At 35.9% G+C, this 19,615-nt stretch overlaps 1 protein-coding gene across 1 annotated transcript in view; it reads left to right on the plus strand.

Annotated features, from left to right (window-relative positions):
* The window catches only part of AKT3 (AKT serine/threonine kinase 3), a 325,271-nt gene that overhangs the window by 163,733 nt on the left and 141,923 nt on the right, over positions 1 to 19,615 (plus strand). Inside the window, exons 4-5 of the mRNA XM_046678396.1 lie at positions 1,695 to 1,806; positions 16,308 to 16,452. Of these exons, the coding sequence (XP_046534352.1) occupies positions 1,695 to 1,806; positions 16,308 to 16,452 (257 nt within the window). The remainder of the gene's footprint in view (positions 1 to 1,694; positions 1,807 to 16,307; positions 16,453 to 19,615) is intronic.

The following is a 19,615-nucleotide window of genomic DNA, read 5'->3' on the forward strand; positions in this document are numbered from 1 at the left end:
AGGGTGGAGGTGCTGTCATCTGAGGTAGAGAAAGCAGCCGCAGGGGTTTGCAGGGGGAGCAAGGGTGCGGGAGACCGGGAGCTCACAGTGGACAAGCTCAGCCGTCTCTTAGAACACAGTTCCTCTCTGCAGGTACTTACCCAGCCTTCCATGGCTCTGAGTGGGGAGATCTGGTTTCATGGCACCTGGGGAGGTTTCGGCCTTGGGCGGTGAGAGTCTGAAGTGGAATTGCATCAATGGAAAAGCCAGGTAGTACTGGTGAATACTACCAATATAAAAAAAAATCACCGCAGATTTTCAGTCTAGATGATAGAAAAATTGGGAAAGCCAGGAGGAAGAACAGATTTAGGAGGAAAGATAGTGGATTTGGTTTTAGGTGTGGTACCAGTAATTCAACGAGGTAGAAATATCTACTGTGTAGTTAGACATGTATATCATAAAATAGAGATCCAAGATAGAAAAAAGTTTGTGTTTTGATATTGGTTAAGCTGAGAGATGATGGCCGAAACCATGAAAGCTTGTTAGGAAAGCGAAGAAGACTAAGCAGAGACCCTTGAGTGAACGATGTTTTGTAGTGTAGAGTCAATAAAGAATTAGTCCAATGTGATCAATGACCTACTTAGTCCTATAAAGACATAGAAATGGTAGTTGATAGCTGCTAATGATGGAGATGGGACAAAACAGAGAAGCAATGAGAAAATCCTTTTGAATTTGTCAGCTAGTTTCTTTCAAAAGAGCAGTGGTGGTAGACAACCTACCCTACTTTCTCTTGTTACCCTATACCAGGTATCATTTAAAGTCCACCTTTAACAAATAAAGTACACCTAATAATAATAACTAACATTTGTTGAAAACTTATTATGATTCACACAGTAAGTATTGCATTGGTTTATTATTAATCCCCACACCAATTTTATGAAGTAGATACTCTTATTTTTTCCGATTTAATACTTGAAGACAAGAGAGATTAATTCACTTGTCCAGGATTGCATAGTTCATGGTAGGAAAAAGAAACTGAATTCAGGCACACTGATGTTCAGTCCATACTTTTAGCCACTACACTATGCTCCTTTTCTTTGAAGTCTTCCTAGTTATTCCCTGGCACATTTTATCACTTTCTGGCTGACTGGCTCAAGGGGCTGTGATTACTGAGAGTTTTAGGCAGTGTATACTGTCAAAAGGCTGATAGGCTAGGCAGGGATAAGGTTACCTTCTTAACATAAATAATAACATAAGGTAGTCTATGCTAAGTGGAAAATGAGGGATACAGTAATAAGTATGAGAATGTGGGTGGGGGGAGGGTCAATCTAGGACCAGGTGTTATAAAAGGTTTTGTGGAAGGAGTAGGATTTGATCTGGACCCTAAAGGATAGCTTTTCTTCTGACTGTTGGTGATTGCATGTGGGTAGGGGTGAAGTAAATGGAAAGCATTCCAGGTAGTCAGAAAGCTGGAGCAAAGGTATAGATATAGGAAACAGCAAGACGTATTTGGGGAAAGTTCAGTAGTCCAGTTTGGCTGATGAATAGAATTGGAAAGGAATACTGAGGTCAGGCTGTGAACAGCCTTGAGTGGAGATCCCTAGAAAGCTGTGAGGTTGCAGTGTTTGTTTAGAATAGAACTCTATAGTTCTCAGCTATTTACTTCTTGATTTAAATATGAATATATTCAAAGAGACCTTTTATTTTATTTCTAGAATGTCAGTTAATGAAAACAGAACGACCAAAGCCAAACACATTTATTATCAGATGTCTCCAGTGGACCACTGTCATAGAGAGAACCTTCCACGTAGACACTCCAGAAGAAAGGTAAGAAATTCATTTCTTCCATTGTGTGAAAAAGCAACAATTCATCTAAAGTTGTAGTGTGTATCTGACTTCCCCATTTGTAACTATATGTAAATCTATTTGTAAAATACTGTAGTCCCTTAATTACAGTCATATGTTGCTTAACGACGAGGATATGTTCTGAGAAATGTGTCATTAGGTGATTTTGTCATTTTGTGAACACCATAGAGCACACTTACACAAACCTAGATGGTATAGCCTACTACACACCTAGGCCAGATGGTACTAATTAGTGGGACCACCACTGTATGTGTGATCTCTCGTCAACCGGAATGTTGTTATGCAGCACGTGACTGTATTCTCTGTCGGGCTCCAGAATACTAAATCAAAACGTCTAGAAGTGCTATAAGATATACTTTTTAACAGAAAACAGAACATATGAGTTAAAATATAAATGAAAGAAGAGAGTTTTATAACCCAATTTTTAAAAAAATGGTAGAATCGATTGTGTTCATGTTTGGAATTCTGAGGCTGGTGATGGCAGAAGGTTTCGAGTAGGATGCCATATGCAGTGGCTGCCTGGAGTCTTATGTGGAGAAGGGTTCTGAGATTGAGTCTAAGCTCAGTGAGGAAAACATCAGGATTGATTGGCACTGGCTGTCGTCATTGCTGGAGGGGAGTGGCAACATGTCAGTAACTCGCTCACCAGCTTCATCAGCGATGCACTTTCATCCTCCTGTTCCACCATCCAGTCCTGCCACACCTCCCACCCCTCGATTCTGTCTTAATACCTTTATCTGGTGGCTCTGATACTGAGCTAGGTACAACAACCACAGCTACAAAATCATTTTCCTGCACGTTATGTTATGATGTTTGATCCAAATCAGCAAATTTGTGAAATTAAATGTTATTAGCCTTATTTTCCAAATGAATAATTAGGTCTTAAGAGACTTGTCTAAGATTAACAAAAACAGTCTCTCCCTAAAGGCTGGTAAATAGTGAAGTATTATTTTAATAATGCTTTTTTGGTCAAAAAATGTAAATGGTAATGTGTGATTACTTTAGGAAATGTAGAAAAGAAAGAAAAATGGAAAAGAAGTAGAAATTACTCACAGTCCTATTCTGTAACCAGGGCTAAGGACTGACCATTTTTTTTTATACACTTTCAGTATTAATCTGTGCAGATGTCTTTAGGCCTTTAGTATACGTACAGTTTGGGATGTCTTCCTTCCACCCCTCCACCCCACTGTCTTCCCTGGGCATTTCTATATGCTGAGTGCTCAGTGTGCTTATACCTCAGCCCATATCTGTGGTTGAGCTTCCTATGTGTCTTTCGGGTCTGAGCTTAAAATGTCACATTTCCTACAAAGCCTTCTCTGACTCTTGTAGATTGGTGCCCCTGCTATATACTTACAAATCTCCTTGTACCTTTTATTTCAAGTATATCACCACTGTAATCTTTGTTTGCCTTTCTCCCTGACTAGAAGATTCTTGATTGGCAAAGATCATATCTTCCTTGCTCATTATTTTATCTTTGACACATAGTCCAGGGTTCAACATAGTATCTGTTGACTGGCTGACTGAGTGGAGTATTTCCCATGTCAATATATGTTATTTGAAAATGTTATTCTTAGTGGATTTATAACATCCCATTGAAGCATGATTCATTTTGTCATTTATGTTTGCAAAGCTGGACTTAAGCCGTATCTTAAGACTTTAAAATAGTTTGCTGTTCCTGTGGTAATATCATACTACTTTTTTGAACAGCCATTCTCTTCTGCATTTGTGACTAGAATAAAGCAGTTTTAGTAAAAATGAAAAACAGTGTATTTATATTTGCTATTGGAGTGTGTTTTTCTGTATTCATCTAGAATATGGTCTTTGAAGATTTTATATGACTTTAGTGTTAAAGAAGACTTAGAAAGATGTAGTAAGAGTTAGGAAAACTCTATGTTTTCTATATCCTGCCCGCCAGTCTAAAGTCCTTACTTGTTGTAAACTAAATGTATGTCTCTAATCCAGCTAAAAAAATTGTATTTATTTCATTACATGATGTAAGTTTGGAATCTAACCATTTTTTCCAAAAAAATGAGACCATTCTTTCAGCTCCGTTTATCAAATAATCCACTCTTTTCTCACTGGTTATGGATGACACATATGCATAAATGTTTGTATTTTTAGGTTTTTTCTTTTTCTCCCTTTGATTTTTCTGTAATTCTAGTAGTAGGACCATGTGGTTTTTATGAAGGAAGCCTTCTAAAACTTTTAACTTCTAATAAAGCAAGACTTCAATTATTACTATTTTTTCCCCAATGTTCTTAGCTTTTCTAAGTACATTCTTTTTTTTAAATTGTGATTTAAAAAAAAACATGAAATCTACCCTCATAAATTTTTAAGTGTGTAGGACAGTATTAACTATATGTGCATTACTGTATAGCAGATGTCTAGAACTTTTTCATCTTGTATGACTGAAACTCTGTACCCAATGAATAGCAACTCCCTATTTTCCTCTCTCCCAGCCCCTGCCAACCACCATTCTGTCTGCTTCTGTGAGTTTCACTACTTTAGATACCTTATAGAAGTGGAAGCATATAATATTTGTCCTTTTGTGACTGGCTTATTTCATTAGCATAACGTCCTCAAGCTTCATCCACGTTGTAGCATAAGACGAGATTTCCTTCTTTAAGACTGGATAATATTCCATTGTGTGTTTATACCGTATTTTCCTTATTCATTCATCCATCAGTAGACATTTAGGTTGTTTCCACATCTTGGCTATTGGGAACAATGCTGCAGTTAATATGAAAGCGCACATCTCTCTTCAAGATCCTGATTTCTGTTCTTTTGCATAAATACCCAAAGTGAGACTGCTGGATCATATGGTAGTTCTGTTGTTAATTTTTGGGGGAACCTCCATAGTGTTTTCCACAGCAGCTGCCACCATTTTACATTCCCGTTTTACAGCAGTGTACAAGGGTTCTGGTTTGTCCACATTCTCGCCAACACTTGGTGTGTTCTCTTCTTTTTTTTTTTTAATAATGGTCATCCTAACAAGTGTGAGGTGATAACTCACGTGGTTTTCATTTGCATTCCCCTTACGATCAGTGCTGCTGAGCATCTTTTCATGTACCTGTTGATCATTGAATATCTTCTTTGGAGAAATGGCTATTCAAGTCTTTTGGCCATTCTTTAATCAGGGTATTTGTTTTTTTGCTATTGAATTGTTGGAGTTCCTTAGATATTTTGGGTATTAACCCCTTATCAGATATATGGTTTCTTCCATTCCATAGGTTGCCTTTTCACTCTCTTTATTGTTTCCTTTGCTGTGCAAAAGCTTTTTAGTTTGATGTAGTCCCACTTGTCTATTTTTACTTTTGTTGCCAAGAAACCATTCCCAAAACCAGTGTTAAGAAGTGTTATCCCTGTTTTATTCCAGGAGTTTTATGGTTTCAGGTCTTATGTAAGTCTTTGTGTATGGTGTAAGATAAGGGTCCAATTTCATTCTTTTGCATGTGGATATCCAGTTTTCTCAGCACCACTTCTTGAAGAAACAGTCATTTCTCCATTGTGTAGTCTTGGCACCCTTGATGAAGGTCATTTGATTGTATATGCGTGAGTTTATTTCTGGGCTCTCTATTTTCCATTGGTCTATATATCTGTCTTTATGCCAACGCCATACTATTTTCATTACTGTAGCATTTTTGTTTTTTGAGGAAGATTAGCCCTTAGCTAACATCTGCTGCCAATCCTCCTCTTTGCTGAAGAAGACTGGCCCTGAGCTAACATCTGTGCCCATCTTCCTCTACTTTATACGTGCTTTGTACTATGTTTCGAAGTCAGGAAGTGTGATGCTTTCAGTTTTATTCTTCTTTCTCAAGATTGTTTTGGCTATTTGGGATCTCTTGTGGTTCCATATCAATTTTAGGATTGTTTTTCTATTTCTGCAAAAAATGCCATTTGGCTTTTGATAGGGATAGCATTGAATCTGTAGCTCACTTTGGGTAGTACAGAAATTTTGACAATATATTAAGTCTTCTAATCCATGAGCATAAGATATCTTTCCAATTACTTATTTCTTTAATTTCTTTCATTAGTGTGTTGTGGTTTTCAGGTACAGATCTTTTGCCTCAACTCATGCCCAGGTTGAGTTTATTCCTAAGTATTTCATTCTTTTTGATGCTGTTGTAAATGAGATTGTTTTCTTGATTTCCTTTTCAGATGCTTGTTGTTAGTGTATAGAAATAAACCTGATTTGTATGTTAATTTTGTATTCTGCAACTTTGCTGAATTCATTTATTAGTTCTTTTTTTTTTTTAAGATTTTATTTTTTCTTTTGTCTTCCCAAAACCCCTCCGTACGTAGTTGTATATTTTTTTAATTGTGGGTCCTTGCAGTTGTGGCATGTGGGATGCCACCTCTGCATGACTTGATGAGTGGTGCCATGTCCATGCCCAGGATCCGAGCTGGCGAAACCCTGGGCCACCGAAGCAGAGCGTGCAAACTTAACCACTCGGCCACGGGGCCGGTCCTATCATTTACTAGTTCTAACAGGTTTTTTTTGTGTGTGGAAACTTTGGAGTTTTCTCCCCACAAGATCATATCATCTGCAAACAGAGGTAATTTTACTTCTTCCTTTCTGATTTGGATGCCTTTTCTTTCTTTTTCTTGTCTAATCCCTCTGGCTGGGACTTCAGTACTATATTGAATGGAAGTGGTGAGAGTGGTCGTCTTTGCCTTCTTCTGATTTGGAGGAAAAGCTTTCAGTTTTCCACCATTGAGTATGATGTTAGCTGTGGGCTTTTTATGTATGGCCTTTATTATGTTGAGTTAATTTCCTTCTATTCCTAGTTTTTTGAGTGTTTTATCATGAAAGAGTGTCAAATTTTGCTAAATGCCTTTTTGGCGTCTATTGAGATGATCATGTCATTTTTATCCTTGATTCTGTTAATGTAGTGTTATCACATTGGTTCATTTACATCTGTTGAACCACCCTTGCATCCCAGGCATGAATGCCATTTGGTCATGGTGTACGGTCCTTGTAGTGTACTCTTGAATTCAGTTTGCTGGTATTTTGTTGAGAATTTTTACATGTAAGTTCATCAGGGATATTAACCTGTAGTTTTCTTTTCTTGTGGTGTCTTTTTCTGGCTTTGATATCAGGGTAATGCTGATGTTATAAAATGAATTTGGAAATTTTCTGTCTTCTCATTTTGGAAGAATTTAAGAAGGAAAAGTTTGATACAATTCGCCAGTGAAGCCGTCTGGTACTGGGGTTTTCTTTGTTGGGAGGTTTTTGATTACTGGTTTAATCTTATTTATTATTGGTTTGTTCAAGCTTTTTATTTTTTCTTGATTCAGTCTTGGTGGGTTGTATGTTTGTAGGAATTTATCCATTTTTTTTCAGGTTATCCAATTTGTTGGCGTAGAATTGTTCGTAGTAATCTCTTATAACCCTTTTTATTTCTGTGACATTAGTTGTAATGTCTCCTCTTTCACTTCTCATTTTGAGTCTTCTCTCTTTTTTTCTCAAAATTAATCTAGCTAAAGGTTTGTCAATTTTTTGATGCTTTGGAAAAACCAACTGTTAGTTTCACTGATTTTTTTTCTATTCTCTGTTTTGTGTATTTCTGCTCTAATCTGTATTATTTTCTTCCTTGTGCTAACTGTAGTCTTAATTATTCTTTTTCTAGTTCCTTGAGGTATAAAGTTAGGTTATTTATTTGAAATCTTTCCTCTTTTTTAATTTAGGCATTTACCATAATAAACTTCCCTTTTAGTACTGTTTTTGCTGTACCCTGTAAGTTTTAGTATGTTGTGCTTTTGTGATTTCTTCTTGGACTTGTTAGTTGTTGAAGAGTGTTGTTTAAGAGCCACATATTTACAAACTTTTCGGTTTTCCTTCTGCTATTGGTTTCTAGCTTCGTTGAAGCTAGAAAAGATACTTGGTACCATTTCAGTCTTCTTAAATTGGTTGAGACTTGTTTTATGACCAAACATCAGTTTTGGAGTATGTTCTGTGTGCACTTGAGAAGAATGTCCATGCTGCTGTTGTCGAGTGGGGTGGTTCTGTCTGTCTGTTAGGTCTATTTGATCTAAATAGTATTGTTCCAGTCCTCTGTTTGCTTATTGATCTCAATGTTCTGATGCTCTCTCCATTATTAAAAGTGGGGTTTGAAATCTCCTATTATTGTGTTGCTATCATTTCTGTCTTCAGTTCTGTCAATATTTTTTTCATATATTTGAGTGCTCTCATGTTGTGGCATATATATGTATAATTGTTAGATGTTCCTGGTGAATTGACCCTTTATCATTGTATAGTGTCCTCCTTCGTCTCTTGTTCCAGTTTGTGACCTAAAGTCTGCTTGTCTGCCAGAAGCACGCCTGCGCGTGTTCTATTTTGTTTATCATTTGCATGGAGTATCTTTTTCCTCCTTGCACTTGAACCTGTGTGTGTCCTTCAATCTGAATGAGATTCACTAGACAGCATGCATTGGATCTTCTTTTTTTAAATCTATTCAGCCACTTTGTGTCTTTTTATTGAGTTTAATCCATTTACATTTAAGGTAATTACTGATAGGGAAGGACTTACTATTGCTATTTTCTCATTGTTTTCTGTCTGTCTTGTTGCTTTTCTGTCCCTATTTTTTGTGTTTCATTGAATTTTTTGTAGTAATGTGCTTTTATTCCTTTCTCATTTTCTTTTGTGTATCTTTTATAGGTATTTTCTTAGTAGTTACCTTGGGGCTTATATAAAATATCTTCAAATTGTAACAGTCTATTTTAAGCTGATGACAGCTTAACTTCAAATTGTGTGCAAAGCTCTTTTCTTTTATTTCAACTCCCATACTTTATGTTCTTGATGTCACAAATAACATCTTTTTATATTGTGTATCCATTAACATATTTTCATATTTATAATTTTTTTGACCTCTCTACCAGAACTAAAAGTGGTTTACATACCACTGTTACAGTATTACAGTATTCTGTGTTTGTCTATAAATTTACCTTTACCAGAAACTTTGTACGTTAATATCCTTTTGTGTTTCTATCTAGCGTCCTTTTGTTTCAACTTCAAAGACTCTCGAGCATTTCTTGTAAGGAAGGTCTAGTAGTGATGAACTCTTTCAGCTTTTGATTACCTGGGAAAGTATTTTTGAAGGATCGTTTGGCCAGGTATCATATTCTTGGTTGGCAGTTTTTGTCTTTCAGCACTTTGAACATATCATCCCACTGCCTTTTGGCCTGCAAGGTTTTTGGTGAGAAATGCAGTTCATAGTCTTCTGTGGGCTCCCTTGCAGGTGATGAGTTACCTTTCTCTTGCTGCTTTCAACATTCTCTATTTCTGTTTGACTTTTGAAAATTTGATTATAATGTGTCTCAGTGTAGATTTCTTTTGGTTTGTCCTAGTTGAATCTGGATATCCATTTCCTTTTCCAGATTTGGGAAGTTTTTAGCCACTATTTTTTCAAATAAGTTTTCTTCCTATTTCTCCCTCTCTTCTCCTTCTGGGACTCCCATAATGTGTTTAGTGGGCCATTTGGTGGATACCATATGTCCCTTAGGCTTTCTTCACTCTTTTTCATTCTTTTTTCTTTTTGCTCCTGGATAATTACCTGGATAATTTCAGAAGACATGTTTTTGAATTTGCCAGTTCTTCTGCTTCATCCAGACTGCTGTTGAGCCCTTCAAGTTAATTTTTCAATTCAGTTATTGTATTTTCAAGCTCCAGTTTGTAAAAATATATTCTCTCTCTTTGTTAATATTCTTATTTTGTTCCTGTATCATTGTACTGAGGTTATTGCGCATCTCTCTGATAGGTATTTTGAATTCTTTGTCAGATAATTGATAGGTCTCTTTTTCTTTAAGATCGGTTTCTGGAGATTTTATTCTTCTGATTGAACCATATTTCCCTGTTTCTTTGTTTGCCTTGTAAGTTTGTGTTGGGATCTGCACATATGAGAAACAGCCATCCCTCCTGTCTTACAAGACTGCCTTCATATAGGGAATAACCTTCACCAGTCAGCCCAGCTAGAGATTTTGGGGGTCTTTCAAACTTTTTCTGTGGATGTAACTTCTCTGGATTTGTATGTGTAAATCTCCAATTAGAGAGACTTTTAGGTTTCTTTTTCAGGAGTTTATAATCTCCTGCTCCCTCTGGAGCCTGTTTCCAATATTGCAGGTTTTCAGGAGCTACCACAAGCCTCCTTGGTCTCTTTTGTTCTCAGCACCACCTAGGCTTCTAGATTATGCAAGCTCCCATAGGGCTCTGAGTCAGGCAAGACAGAAACCAGTTCCAGGGGCCATTCCCTGAAGAACCAGAATGTTGGATGCACACTCCGCTCTTCTCTTCCCCGCTGAGGGAGAGGCTGCTGAGCTTTATCATCTTCTGTCTGCTGTATGTGCGTCCTGTAGAGCAGCAGCAAGCTGCCCAACTCTTTTTTGTTCTCAGTAGCCCTCAGACATTTAGAGTCTTCAAGATGGGCAAGAAACAAACAAGTCCTTGGGCAGACCCTTAAAATGCCAGAACATTGGACACACACTCCAACTTTTTCCCTCCCCAGAGAAAAGCCAACAGTTAGCGGATTTCTCCCACTCACTCTATGCTGAGCTGGGAGGAGGGACTATGCTGAGTGAGTGCATGCCAAACCATACCATCATCTTTGTTCTCTGACCTGGTGCCCTTTACTGTCCACGCATGTGCACACATACACTCTCCTTTTGTTACAGCTATATTGAACTACTTGTAGTTTCCCAATATTAATTGTATAGTGGGCTCTTGTATCCTTTGGCTCTCTCTGGTCTCTTTTGCTCTCCTATGCCAGAATATCTTCCCTTGCTTGTCTCTTCCTCATACTTTCTTCCTGTCCCAACTCATCTTGTACCTCTCTATTGACAAATCATCTCTCTCTTTTGGTCCCCATCCCAAACTTACCATTGTTTTTCTTTGAACGCCACTGTACCCACTGCATACTTGGTATCATTTTACCTGTAACACTTTGTTGTACTTATTCCCAATACCAAGGTTTCCCCTATCTTTGTAAGTTCTTACTGCATCATGGCTTATTTGAATTTTAGTAGCACACATATTTAGACATTTTAATCAAATATCTGTTTTTAAATAAATGGTCAGCTTGTGGAAATTGTTTAGCTTTGTACAAGTAGTTTGTAGACTTTAAAAAATGAATTTACTTGCTTCATAGGGGTCTCCATTTTGTTTTCGAAACTGGCTACATTTTCTAACATTACATAGGAATTAAACAATTGGATGCCTTCTTTCACTTAGTAAGATAATTTGGTCCAATATATACATATATATCTACAAAGGAGTATTATCATATATATATGATATATTGTTATATTATTGTATTTTATTATATAGTAATGTTAATATAGTTATAAATAATATTCTTAGGTATATATAATATATGCCTATGTAGGTTGATTATGGTGAATTAGGTAATTTAGGTCAGTAGTCTAAGCACTACTAGAAAAGCTGGAAAAAATGTTTAAAAACAAAAAAGACCACCCTAGGAGTGCCTGCTAATTCTGGAAGACCTGTCTGCGATGGGGAGATTGGAGTATCTGTCAGCTCTGGTGGTCGTATTCTGGAATCCAGGACCTGCCAAAGAGCAGGACAATAGATCACTACACGTGAGGTTGGCCCTCTAAAGGATTATACTCTAGAAGAAAGGTGAACTATATACAGATTTACCTTTTAAGATTTGAAGTCTAGCTTTAGATTATTTCAGGCCTTAAGTTTGGTTAACATGATCCCCTTTTGCTAGTCTCCTAGGAGCCTGTCAAAAGCAAATATAAACTGTAAAAGAAGATTTTATCCTCCTAGCCCTCAAACTCTCTCTTACTTTTTCATGCACATTGTTTAGTACTCATTAAAAATCAACAAGTACACAAAGATTCAATCCAGTGTGGCCAGAACCACAGAGCCATAAAGACAACAGAGCTGGCTTCATGGAGGTCCCAGATGATGGAGTTGTCAGACAGAGATGAAAAGGGCTGTGTGTTAGTATGTTCAAGGACATAAAAGTTCAGGCTGGGAACTTGATCAGAGTGCTAGAAATTATAAAAATGAATAAATTTGGAATTGTAAATTTGAAAAATAAAATATTTAAAATTTGAGTGCTAGTGAATGGTTTTAACAGTAAATTAGGCCAGTATTAGGGAAAATTACTCAACTCAAAGATAGGTTATAACACAATATCCAGAATGAAACATGAAGAGAGAAAAGGGTAGAAAATAAAAATAAATAAATAAGAACATAGGAAAAAAATTAAATCTTGAAAAAAATTAAGAGGCTGGCCCCGTGGTCAACTGGTTAAGTTTGCGCTCTCTGCTTCAGCGGCCCAGGGTTTCGCCGGTTCAAATCCTGGGCGCGGACATGGTACCGCTCATCAGGCCACACTGAGGTGGCATCCCACATGCCACAACTAGAAGGACCCACAACTGAAAGATACACAACTATGTACAGGGGGGCTTTGGGAGAAAAAGAAAAGAAATAAAATCTTAAAAAACAAACAAATAAATAAATAACAGAATGTAAGACGTAGGGAATGCAGAGAGAAGGCCTTACATACACCTAATTGGAGTCTCAAGAAAGAAGAGTGAAAGAATGGGACGGAAAGTTTTTGAAGAGATAATGGCCAAAAATTTTCCAAAATGGCTAAAAATATCAAATCACATATATAAGAAGTTCTGTAAATCTCATGCAGAAAAATACAAAGAAAACCCACCTTGTCCGATTAGACTTTTGAAAACAAAGGACAATGGAAAAATCCTTACAGAAGATAGAGAAAAAAGATACTTTGCCTTCAAAGGAGCAGCAGTTAGAACAAAAGGTGCTATATCAACAGGAATAATTGACACGGAATATATGGAATAGAACGATAATTGGAGATAACGGAATGATATCTCCAAAGTGCTGAAAGAAAATAGGGCTCATGAGCAAAAATTTCTTCCAAGACTAAAAGCAAAATGAAATCAGTTTCAGTCAGAAATTGATACAGTTTGTCGCCAGCAGACCTGCAGTAAAGGAAATACTAATAGATTATTCTTTAGACAGAATAAAAATAATCCCAGATGGGAGGAGAGATGCAGGAAGAATTAAAATGGTAAATCAGTCTATAAAGCCAAATGAATATTGATCTTTTTCATAATAATAATTATATATCTTGTGGTTTAATTATATGAAGAATAAAAAACCCTGAAGTAATGCCGTAGAAATTGAGTTTGAGGAGAGCACGGAGTTAATGTCTTATGATGTCACTGCATTTTCTGGGGAGAGTTAAAAGTATCTTAGACTTTGCTAAGTTGACGATGATGTTATAATTTCAAGGATAACTGCTAAAAGGAAAGCAAGAGTATGATGACTACCAGGTTAATATGAGTGGAAACAGAATCACAAAAAATTAATTGATCCAGAATGCATTATATAAGTGGACTATGTAAAGTTACAGATGTATGGAAAAATACAGCAAAAAAAACATGGCTGAAAAGACAACAGGAAAATTAAGATGGAATTCTGAAAAATTTAAATAAAATAGTAAAACAAAAACAGGCAGGAAAAGAGGGAAAATAAAAGAGGAGACAAATAGAAAAAAAGTAAAATAGTAGACTCATGTGCAATCATATAAAAATTGCATTAAATATTAATGGATTAAACACTGTAATTAAGAAGTAGAGCATTTCAGAATTGATGAAAATACGAGCCCACTCATGCTGTCTATGAGAGATGCACTGTAAATAAAAAGACACAGCTGGGCTGGAAGTAAATGGGTTGAAAAAGATATGTCCTGCAAATAATAAGCATAAGAAGGAGATTTTGCTATATTGTATCAGATTTCAAAATTAAATATATTCCTAGAGAGTATGGGGATACTTTATAATGATAAAACGGTCAATTGAACCAGATGATATTACAATCATGAATATGTATGCATGCAATAACAGTGTTGAAAAGAGAAAGAGAAACAATCCCTCAACTATATGTGGAGATGTTAAAATTTGTTTCAGCAATCAATAGAGCAACTAGTCAAAAAATTAGCAAAGACATAGAATAACACTATTAATCATCTTGATATAATTGATATTTATGGAATAATACACCCAAAAGTAGCAGAATATACATTGTTTTCAAATGTACGTGGTACATCACCAGGATAGGTCATATTCTGGACCATAAAACAATTCTTAATATATTTGGGAAGATTGAAACTATACAAAATATGGTCTCTGGCCTCAGTAGGATTGATTAGAAATCAATAACAATAAGTGAACTAGAAAAACTCAGAACTATTTGGAAATTAAACAACATGTCTCTTAATAATCAAATGGTCAAAACCAAAATTCACAAGGGCCATTAGAAGATGATTTTAAATGAATGATAATGAAAAAAAGCATATCAAATTTTGTGGGATATAGCTAAATGAGTGCTTAGAGGGAAATTTGTTGCCTTAAATGCCTATATTTGAATAGAAGAAAGGTCTTAAGTCATAACCTAGGCTTCCTACTTAAGAAACTAGAAAAGTAGAGGAAATTAAAGTAAACAGAAAGAAGGAAACAATAGAGATTAGAAATCATTGAAATAGAAAACAGAAAAATAGTAGAGAAAAATCAATAAACCAAAGCTAGTTCTTTGAGAAAAAAGAAGTTAATATAATTAGAAAACATCTTGGAAGATTGTTAGAGAAAAACGAAAGAGGAAAGACACAGATTACCAATACTGACCCTAGAAAACCTGAAGAGCCCAGTATCAATGAACAGAACTGAGTTAGTAATTTAAAAACCTTTCTTTAAAGAAAACTCCAGGTCCAGATGGCTTCAGTGGTGAATTCTGTCAAACATTTAAAAAACAGATATTACTAAACCTACATGTTTATTTCAGAAAATAATGGAGGAGAGAACACTTCCCAACTCATTTTGTAAGGCCACTGTCACCCTTATTCCAGAAATTGGGCAAAACTGTCATGAAATGAGACAGCTATAGGCCAATATGCTTGTGAATATAGATGCAAAATTTCTTAACAAAATTTTGACAAATGAAATTCAAAAACACGTAAAAGGGATAATGCATCATGACCAAATGGAGTCTATCCCAAAAGTTCAGTTGCTTTAACATCTGAAAATTGTTCAACTAAATTCACTCTATTAATAGGAGAAAGGAGAAAAACTACATGATCATTTCAACAGATGCAGAAAAAGCGTTTGACAAATTCAACACCCTTTCATAACAAAAAAACTCAACTGACTAGAAATAGAAAGGAACTTACTCAGCTTGATTAAGGGTATCTATGAAAAGCTACCGCTTACATATACTCAAATCTGAAAGGCTCAATACCTAATAAGATCTGGAACAAAGAACGTCTGCTCTCATCACTTGTGTTTAGGTGATTGGTCTGATCTAGGGCATTGTAAGGCAAGGAAAAGGAGTAAACCGCAGACAGATTGGAGAGGAAGAAGTAAAACTGCTCGTATCGTAGACAGCATGGTTGCATACGTAGGAAACCCAGAAAAATAAAAGCTTCCAGAACTAATAAGTGAATTTAGTAAGGCAGCAGGATACAAGGTCACCACACACAAAGCAACTATATTTCTAAATACTAGCGAGAAAAATTAGAAATTTAAAATTTAAAGCCTCCACAATAGCATAAAATAATACTTAGGAATATATTCAATTAAAGATGCACAGGACTGTTCCAGAGAAAGTTACAGAACATTGCATTGGGAAATTAAAGACGTAGGTAAATGGAGAGCCAGACCGTGCTCGTGGATTGGAATACTTAATTTATGAAGACGACAGTTCCCCCAAATTGATCTATCGAGTTCATGTAATTCTACTCCAAATTCAGGCTTTGTCTTAAGAAATCAGCAAGCTGACTTTAAAGTTTATATGGAAATAAATGATTCTTGATCGGATAGCACAGCTGTCAAAAAATAAGAGCTTGATACTCATGCTCCTAAGACTTATTGTTTAAGCTACAAACTTCATGCCTATCGTTTTTGTTTTTGTTTTTTTTTCAAAAAGAACTTATCTAGGATCTGGAAACAGTGAAAGGTTTTGGCTTTGAAAACCTTTTCTTAGAATTTCTGTTGGACCACAGTAAAGTTCTTGAGTATGTCAATGATGGGCTTACAATGGCTAAACAAAAGATTTAAAAAAGTGCAGTAAACTTATGGGGATCAATTTACTTCATAGGTAAGATGTGTACAGACAATTAAAATTTAACTATACATTTAAAGGATTTTAACTGAATTTTCTTGTAACTCTCGTCTTCTTTTTTTTCTTTAACATATATCCAAATAAATGGTGTTACAGACTTTAGGTCTGTAATATAGAACGCTTATAGGATTAATTTCATCTTGGAGTAAGAATGGGAGATATATTTATGTGTATGTGTGCGTATTATCCTGGAATAGAGTTTATTTGTGTTGATTTCATAGTTTATAAAAGGGAAATATTTGAGTCGTTTACCAACCTCTGTTAATGGGAAATTTTACTTGTTTTATAGGGAAGAATGGACAGAAGCTATCCAGGCTGTAGCAGACAGACTTCAGAGGCAAGAAGAGGAGAGAATGAATTGTAGTCCAACTTCACAGATAGATAATATAGGGGAGGAAGAGATGGATGCTTCCACAACCCATCATAAAAGGAAGGTGGGAAATAGTAACTTATTCCTCTACTCAGCACACTTATGTTTATGGAAGAAATATAATAAAACTGCCATTTGCACAGATTGTTAGCTGATTATCTTATGATATGAACAATATGGGTGTGGTGGTTTTTATTCCAGTGAATCTGAAATACCTGTTGTTGTTTAAAACCAAGTAATTAGAGCATCATCTCAGTGGTCAGCGGTGAGGGCTGAATGCTGATAGGGCTCGTTAGGAAGTTATGGCTGATGTGCCACCAAACTACTTTATAATTTGCGTTTTTCCCTATTCTTGTTGATACCATTTTAGAAGTTTGGAAATAAAATGCTTTCCCTAATGATTTGGTTCTTTTCCATTTGGCATTCTGTGTGCTCCTGAAAGCAGAAGCAGAAATGGCTCTGGTGTACTTCCTGCTTGGTGCCTCACCTCACTAATGTCAGCAGGAAAGTGAACAGTCTTGGAAATCATAGCTTTTTATTTTAATGGCTGCTCCTGAGCCAATGGGGGAAATAGCTTTTCCCTTCCCTCAGTGCTCCAGAATAATAAGTGCCAATTTATATGTTTGTGGGAAGTGTAAGTTATCTTTTTCATTGCTAGAGAAAATTGAAAAGCAATTTCCTTATGTAAAAAATGGTATTAAAAGATTAAAGGATATAGGTGTTCAAAATAGAGGAGCATGCCATCTTTCATGTGAGAATGTATTTGTTATAATAGATTGTAAATTAATCCACAGGTAGGGAAACAGTAATTTTTAAGGTGATTATCCATGTAATTTGGTATTAGCGCAGTAATTAAGAACTCTTTGGAGGTAGACTGCCTGAGTTCAAATCCTCCTTCTTCCACCTGTTCACTGTGTGAACTTGGTGAAGTTACACAGTCACAACTTAGAATTGGTTAATTATCATTTTCTCATCTGAAATTTCTGTTCTAATTAGAATTATACTCTATGCTTGACCTTGGCCAAAGTCTGAGAACCCTTTGTGTCTTCCTTGAAGACATATCCTCTATTTATTAGTTGAACTGAATCCCTATTTTTTCTGAGTCACTCCCCCTTGTTCCTCAGTCAGTGCAAAGAGAATAACAATCTAGCTTTACCCACCTACTCGGCGATAAGAAAACTTCTTTTGCATGTGTATGTGCAATGTACACAATTAACTTGAAATTTGACTATGCTTATAAATTTAAAATCAGATCCTAGTTAATCTCTTCCTTTGAATTATAAATCTACTACACCATTTAGTAAGACACTATACCAGCTATACCCTGTTTAATTCTGTGGAATTCCTAAAATTCTGCTTAATAACAAAGAATAATAATAAGATGCTATTGAGGCAGTTAGAGGTTGAGAGTGAGGTATTTATACCACCCTAACTAGAAATATTGTTACAGATGGATGGAAGAATTTTGGAAATGAATATGTAAATTTACCAGAAGAACTTTCAGTGAAGAGAGACAAACATTTTGAAAGATGTAAAAATGGAAAAGTATGGAGGATTTTACGTTTTCTGTTAAGGCTGTTTATAAATGATTATAAAAACGTAATACATTTCCTCTTTTCATAATTACCAGTGTGGAATATCTTAGAATTTACCATCTTCACTAATTGTCACTTGTGAACATTTATTATCTGCTGGTTTTGTGCTAGGCTCTGAGCAGTGCTTTTATATATACTATCATTTAATCCTCACAAGAATCGTCTGAGGTAGGTACTCTTATCACCCCATTTTACAGTTGAGTTATCTGACATTCAGAGAAGTTAAATATCTTGTTCAAGCCTGTGAGGACTTTTAATTATACACTGAACAACTTCAGCCTGCAACTTACTTCTTTTTGTTGATTCGTGTATCTTAAGCCTCTAATAATCTCTATAATTGTTATATTCATAACCAAGTTATATTGGAAACAAAATTATGATTGTACTCTATTTCTTAAAATATGTTGTCAAACTGTTGCACTTACACAGTGTTTGGCTATTAGTTAATCCCATTTTATATTAGAGCACTCTCGGAAGAATTTCATTATTACAGAATAGTGATAGAAAGTGAGGTCCTTGGAGTCTGCTGCCTGGATTCGAGTTCTGGCTCCACCGTGTGTGTAATTGTGGGGAAAGTGTCTTCCTCTATAAAAGGGAGATTAATTCATGTCGTTGTGAGGATTCAAATGAGGGAATATGTGTAAAGTGCTTATATACTAAGTGCTCAGTGAATATTAGCTATTGTTGGACTTCATCCATACAAAGGTAATTAAACATACGTATATTTTTAAAGCGGATTCTTGTAGAATTCTCCCACTGAAACTGAGTCTCCAAACAGAAAAGTTAGTAGAGTCAGAGAAATGTTAAATTTTGAGGTATTCATCGTCTTATTTGGCTTCTATCTGATGAAAGTTAAGGCTGTCATATTTTTTTAAACCTCCTTGTTCCTAAGTATTGCACTCCTTAAAATATATAATATTTTATATTATTTTTATTTTTTATATTTTATAATTATTATGTAATATTTTATAATTATATATTGCTTTTCCTATGAAAATGTCATAAAGCAATTTATAAATTCTTTTCTAATTTTTATCCTCAAGAATTCAGTTTCAGTTTATATGATATTTAGTGTTAGGACACAGCGGGTATCATTTTACAGTGCTTTTAGATATAAAATGAGAAAGGTCCTGTGAAAATGAAGTTTTGAGGAATAAAAGGACATTATGACCTAGTTATGAGGAGAATGTCTCTTAGTTCTTTATTGCCATGCAATAAAATACTCCAGGTTATTTTTTATTTATTTATTTATTTTTTAAATTTTTCTCCCCAAAGCCCCCTGTTACATAGCTGTATATTTTAGTTGTAGGTCCATCTAGTTGTGCTATGTGGGACGCCGCTTCAACGTGGCCTGACAAGTGGTGCCATGTCCACACCCAGGATCCGAACCCTGGGCCGCCGAGGTGAAGCGTGCGAACTTAACCGCTTGGCCACGGGGCCAGCCCCTAAACTACTGCAGTTTAATGTCTTAAAGCAGTACTAGTATGTTATTTCTCATGATTTTGGGGGTTGCCTGGGCAGTTCTGCTCAGCTCACATGGATCTCAGGCAGCTGCATCTCCCAGGGCCAATTCTTGCTTCTCCTCCCTGTGGTCCCTGTCTGCAGTGCTGTCTCATCGTCCAGGGCCTCTGA

The sequence above is a fragment of the Equus quagga genome, chromosome 12 (genome assembly GCF_021613505.1).
Source record: "Equus quagga isolate Etosha38 chromosome 12, UCLA_HA_Equagga_1.0, whole genome shotgun sequence".
NCBI classification, from domain to species: Eukaryota; Metazoa; Chordata; class Mammalia; order Perissodactyla; family Equidae; genus Equus; species Equus quagga.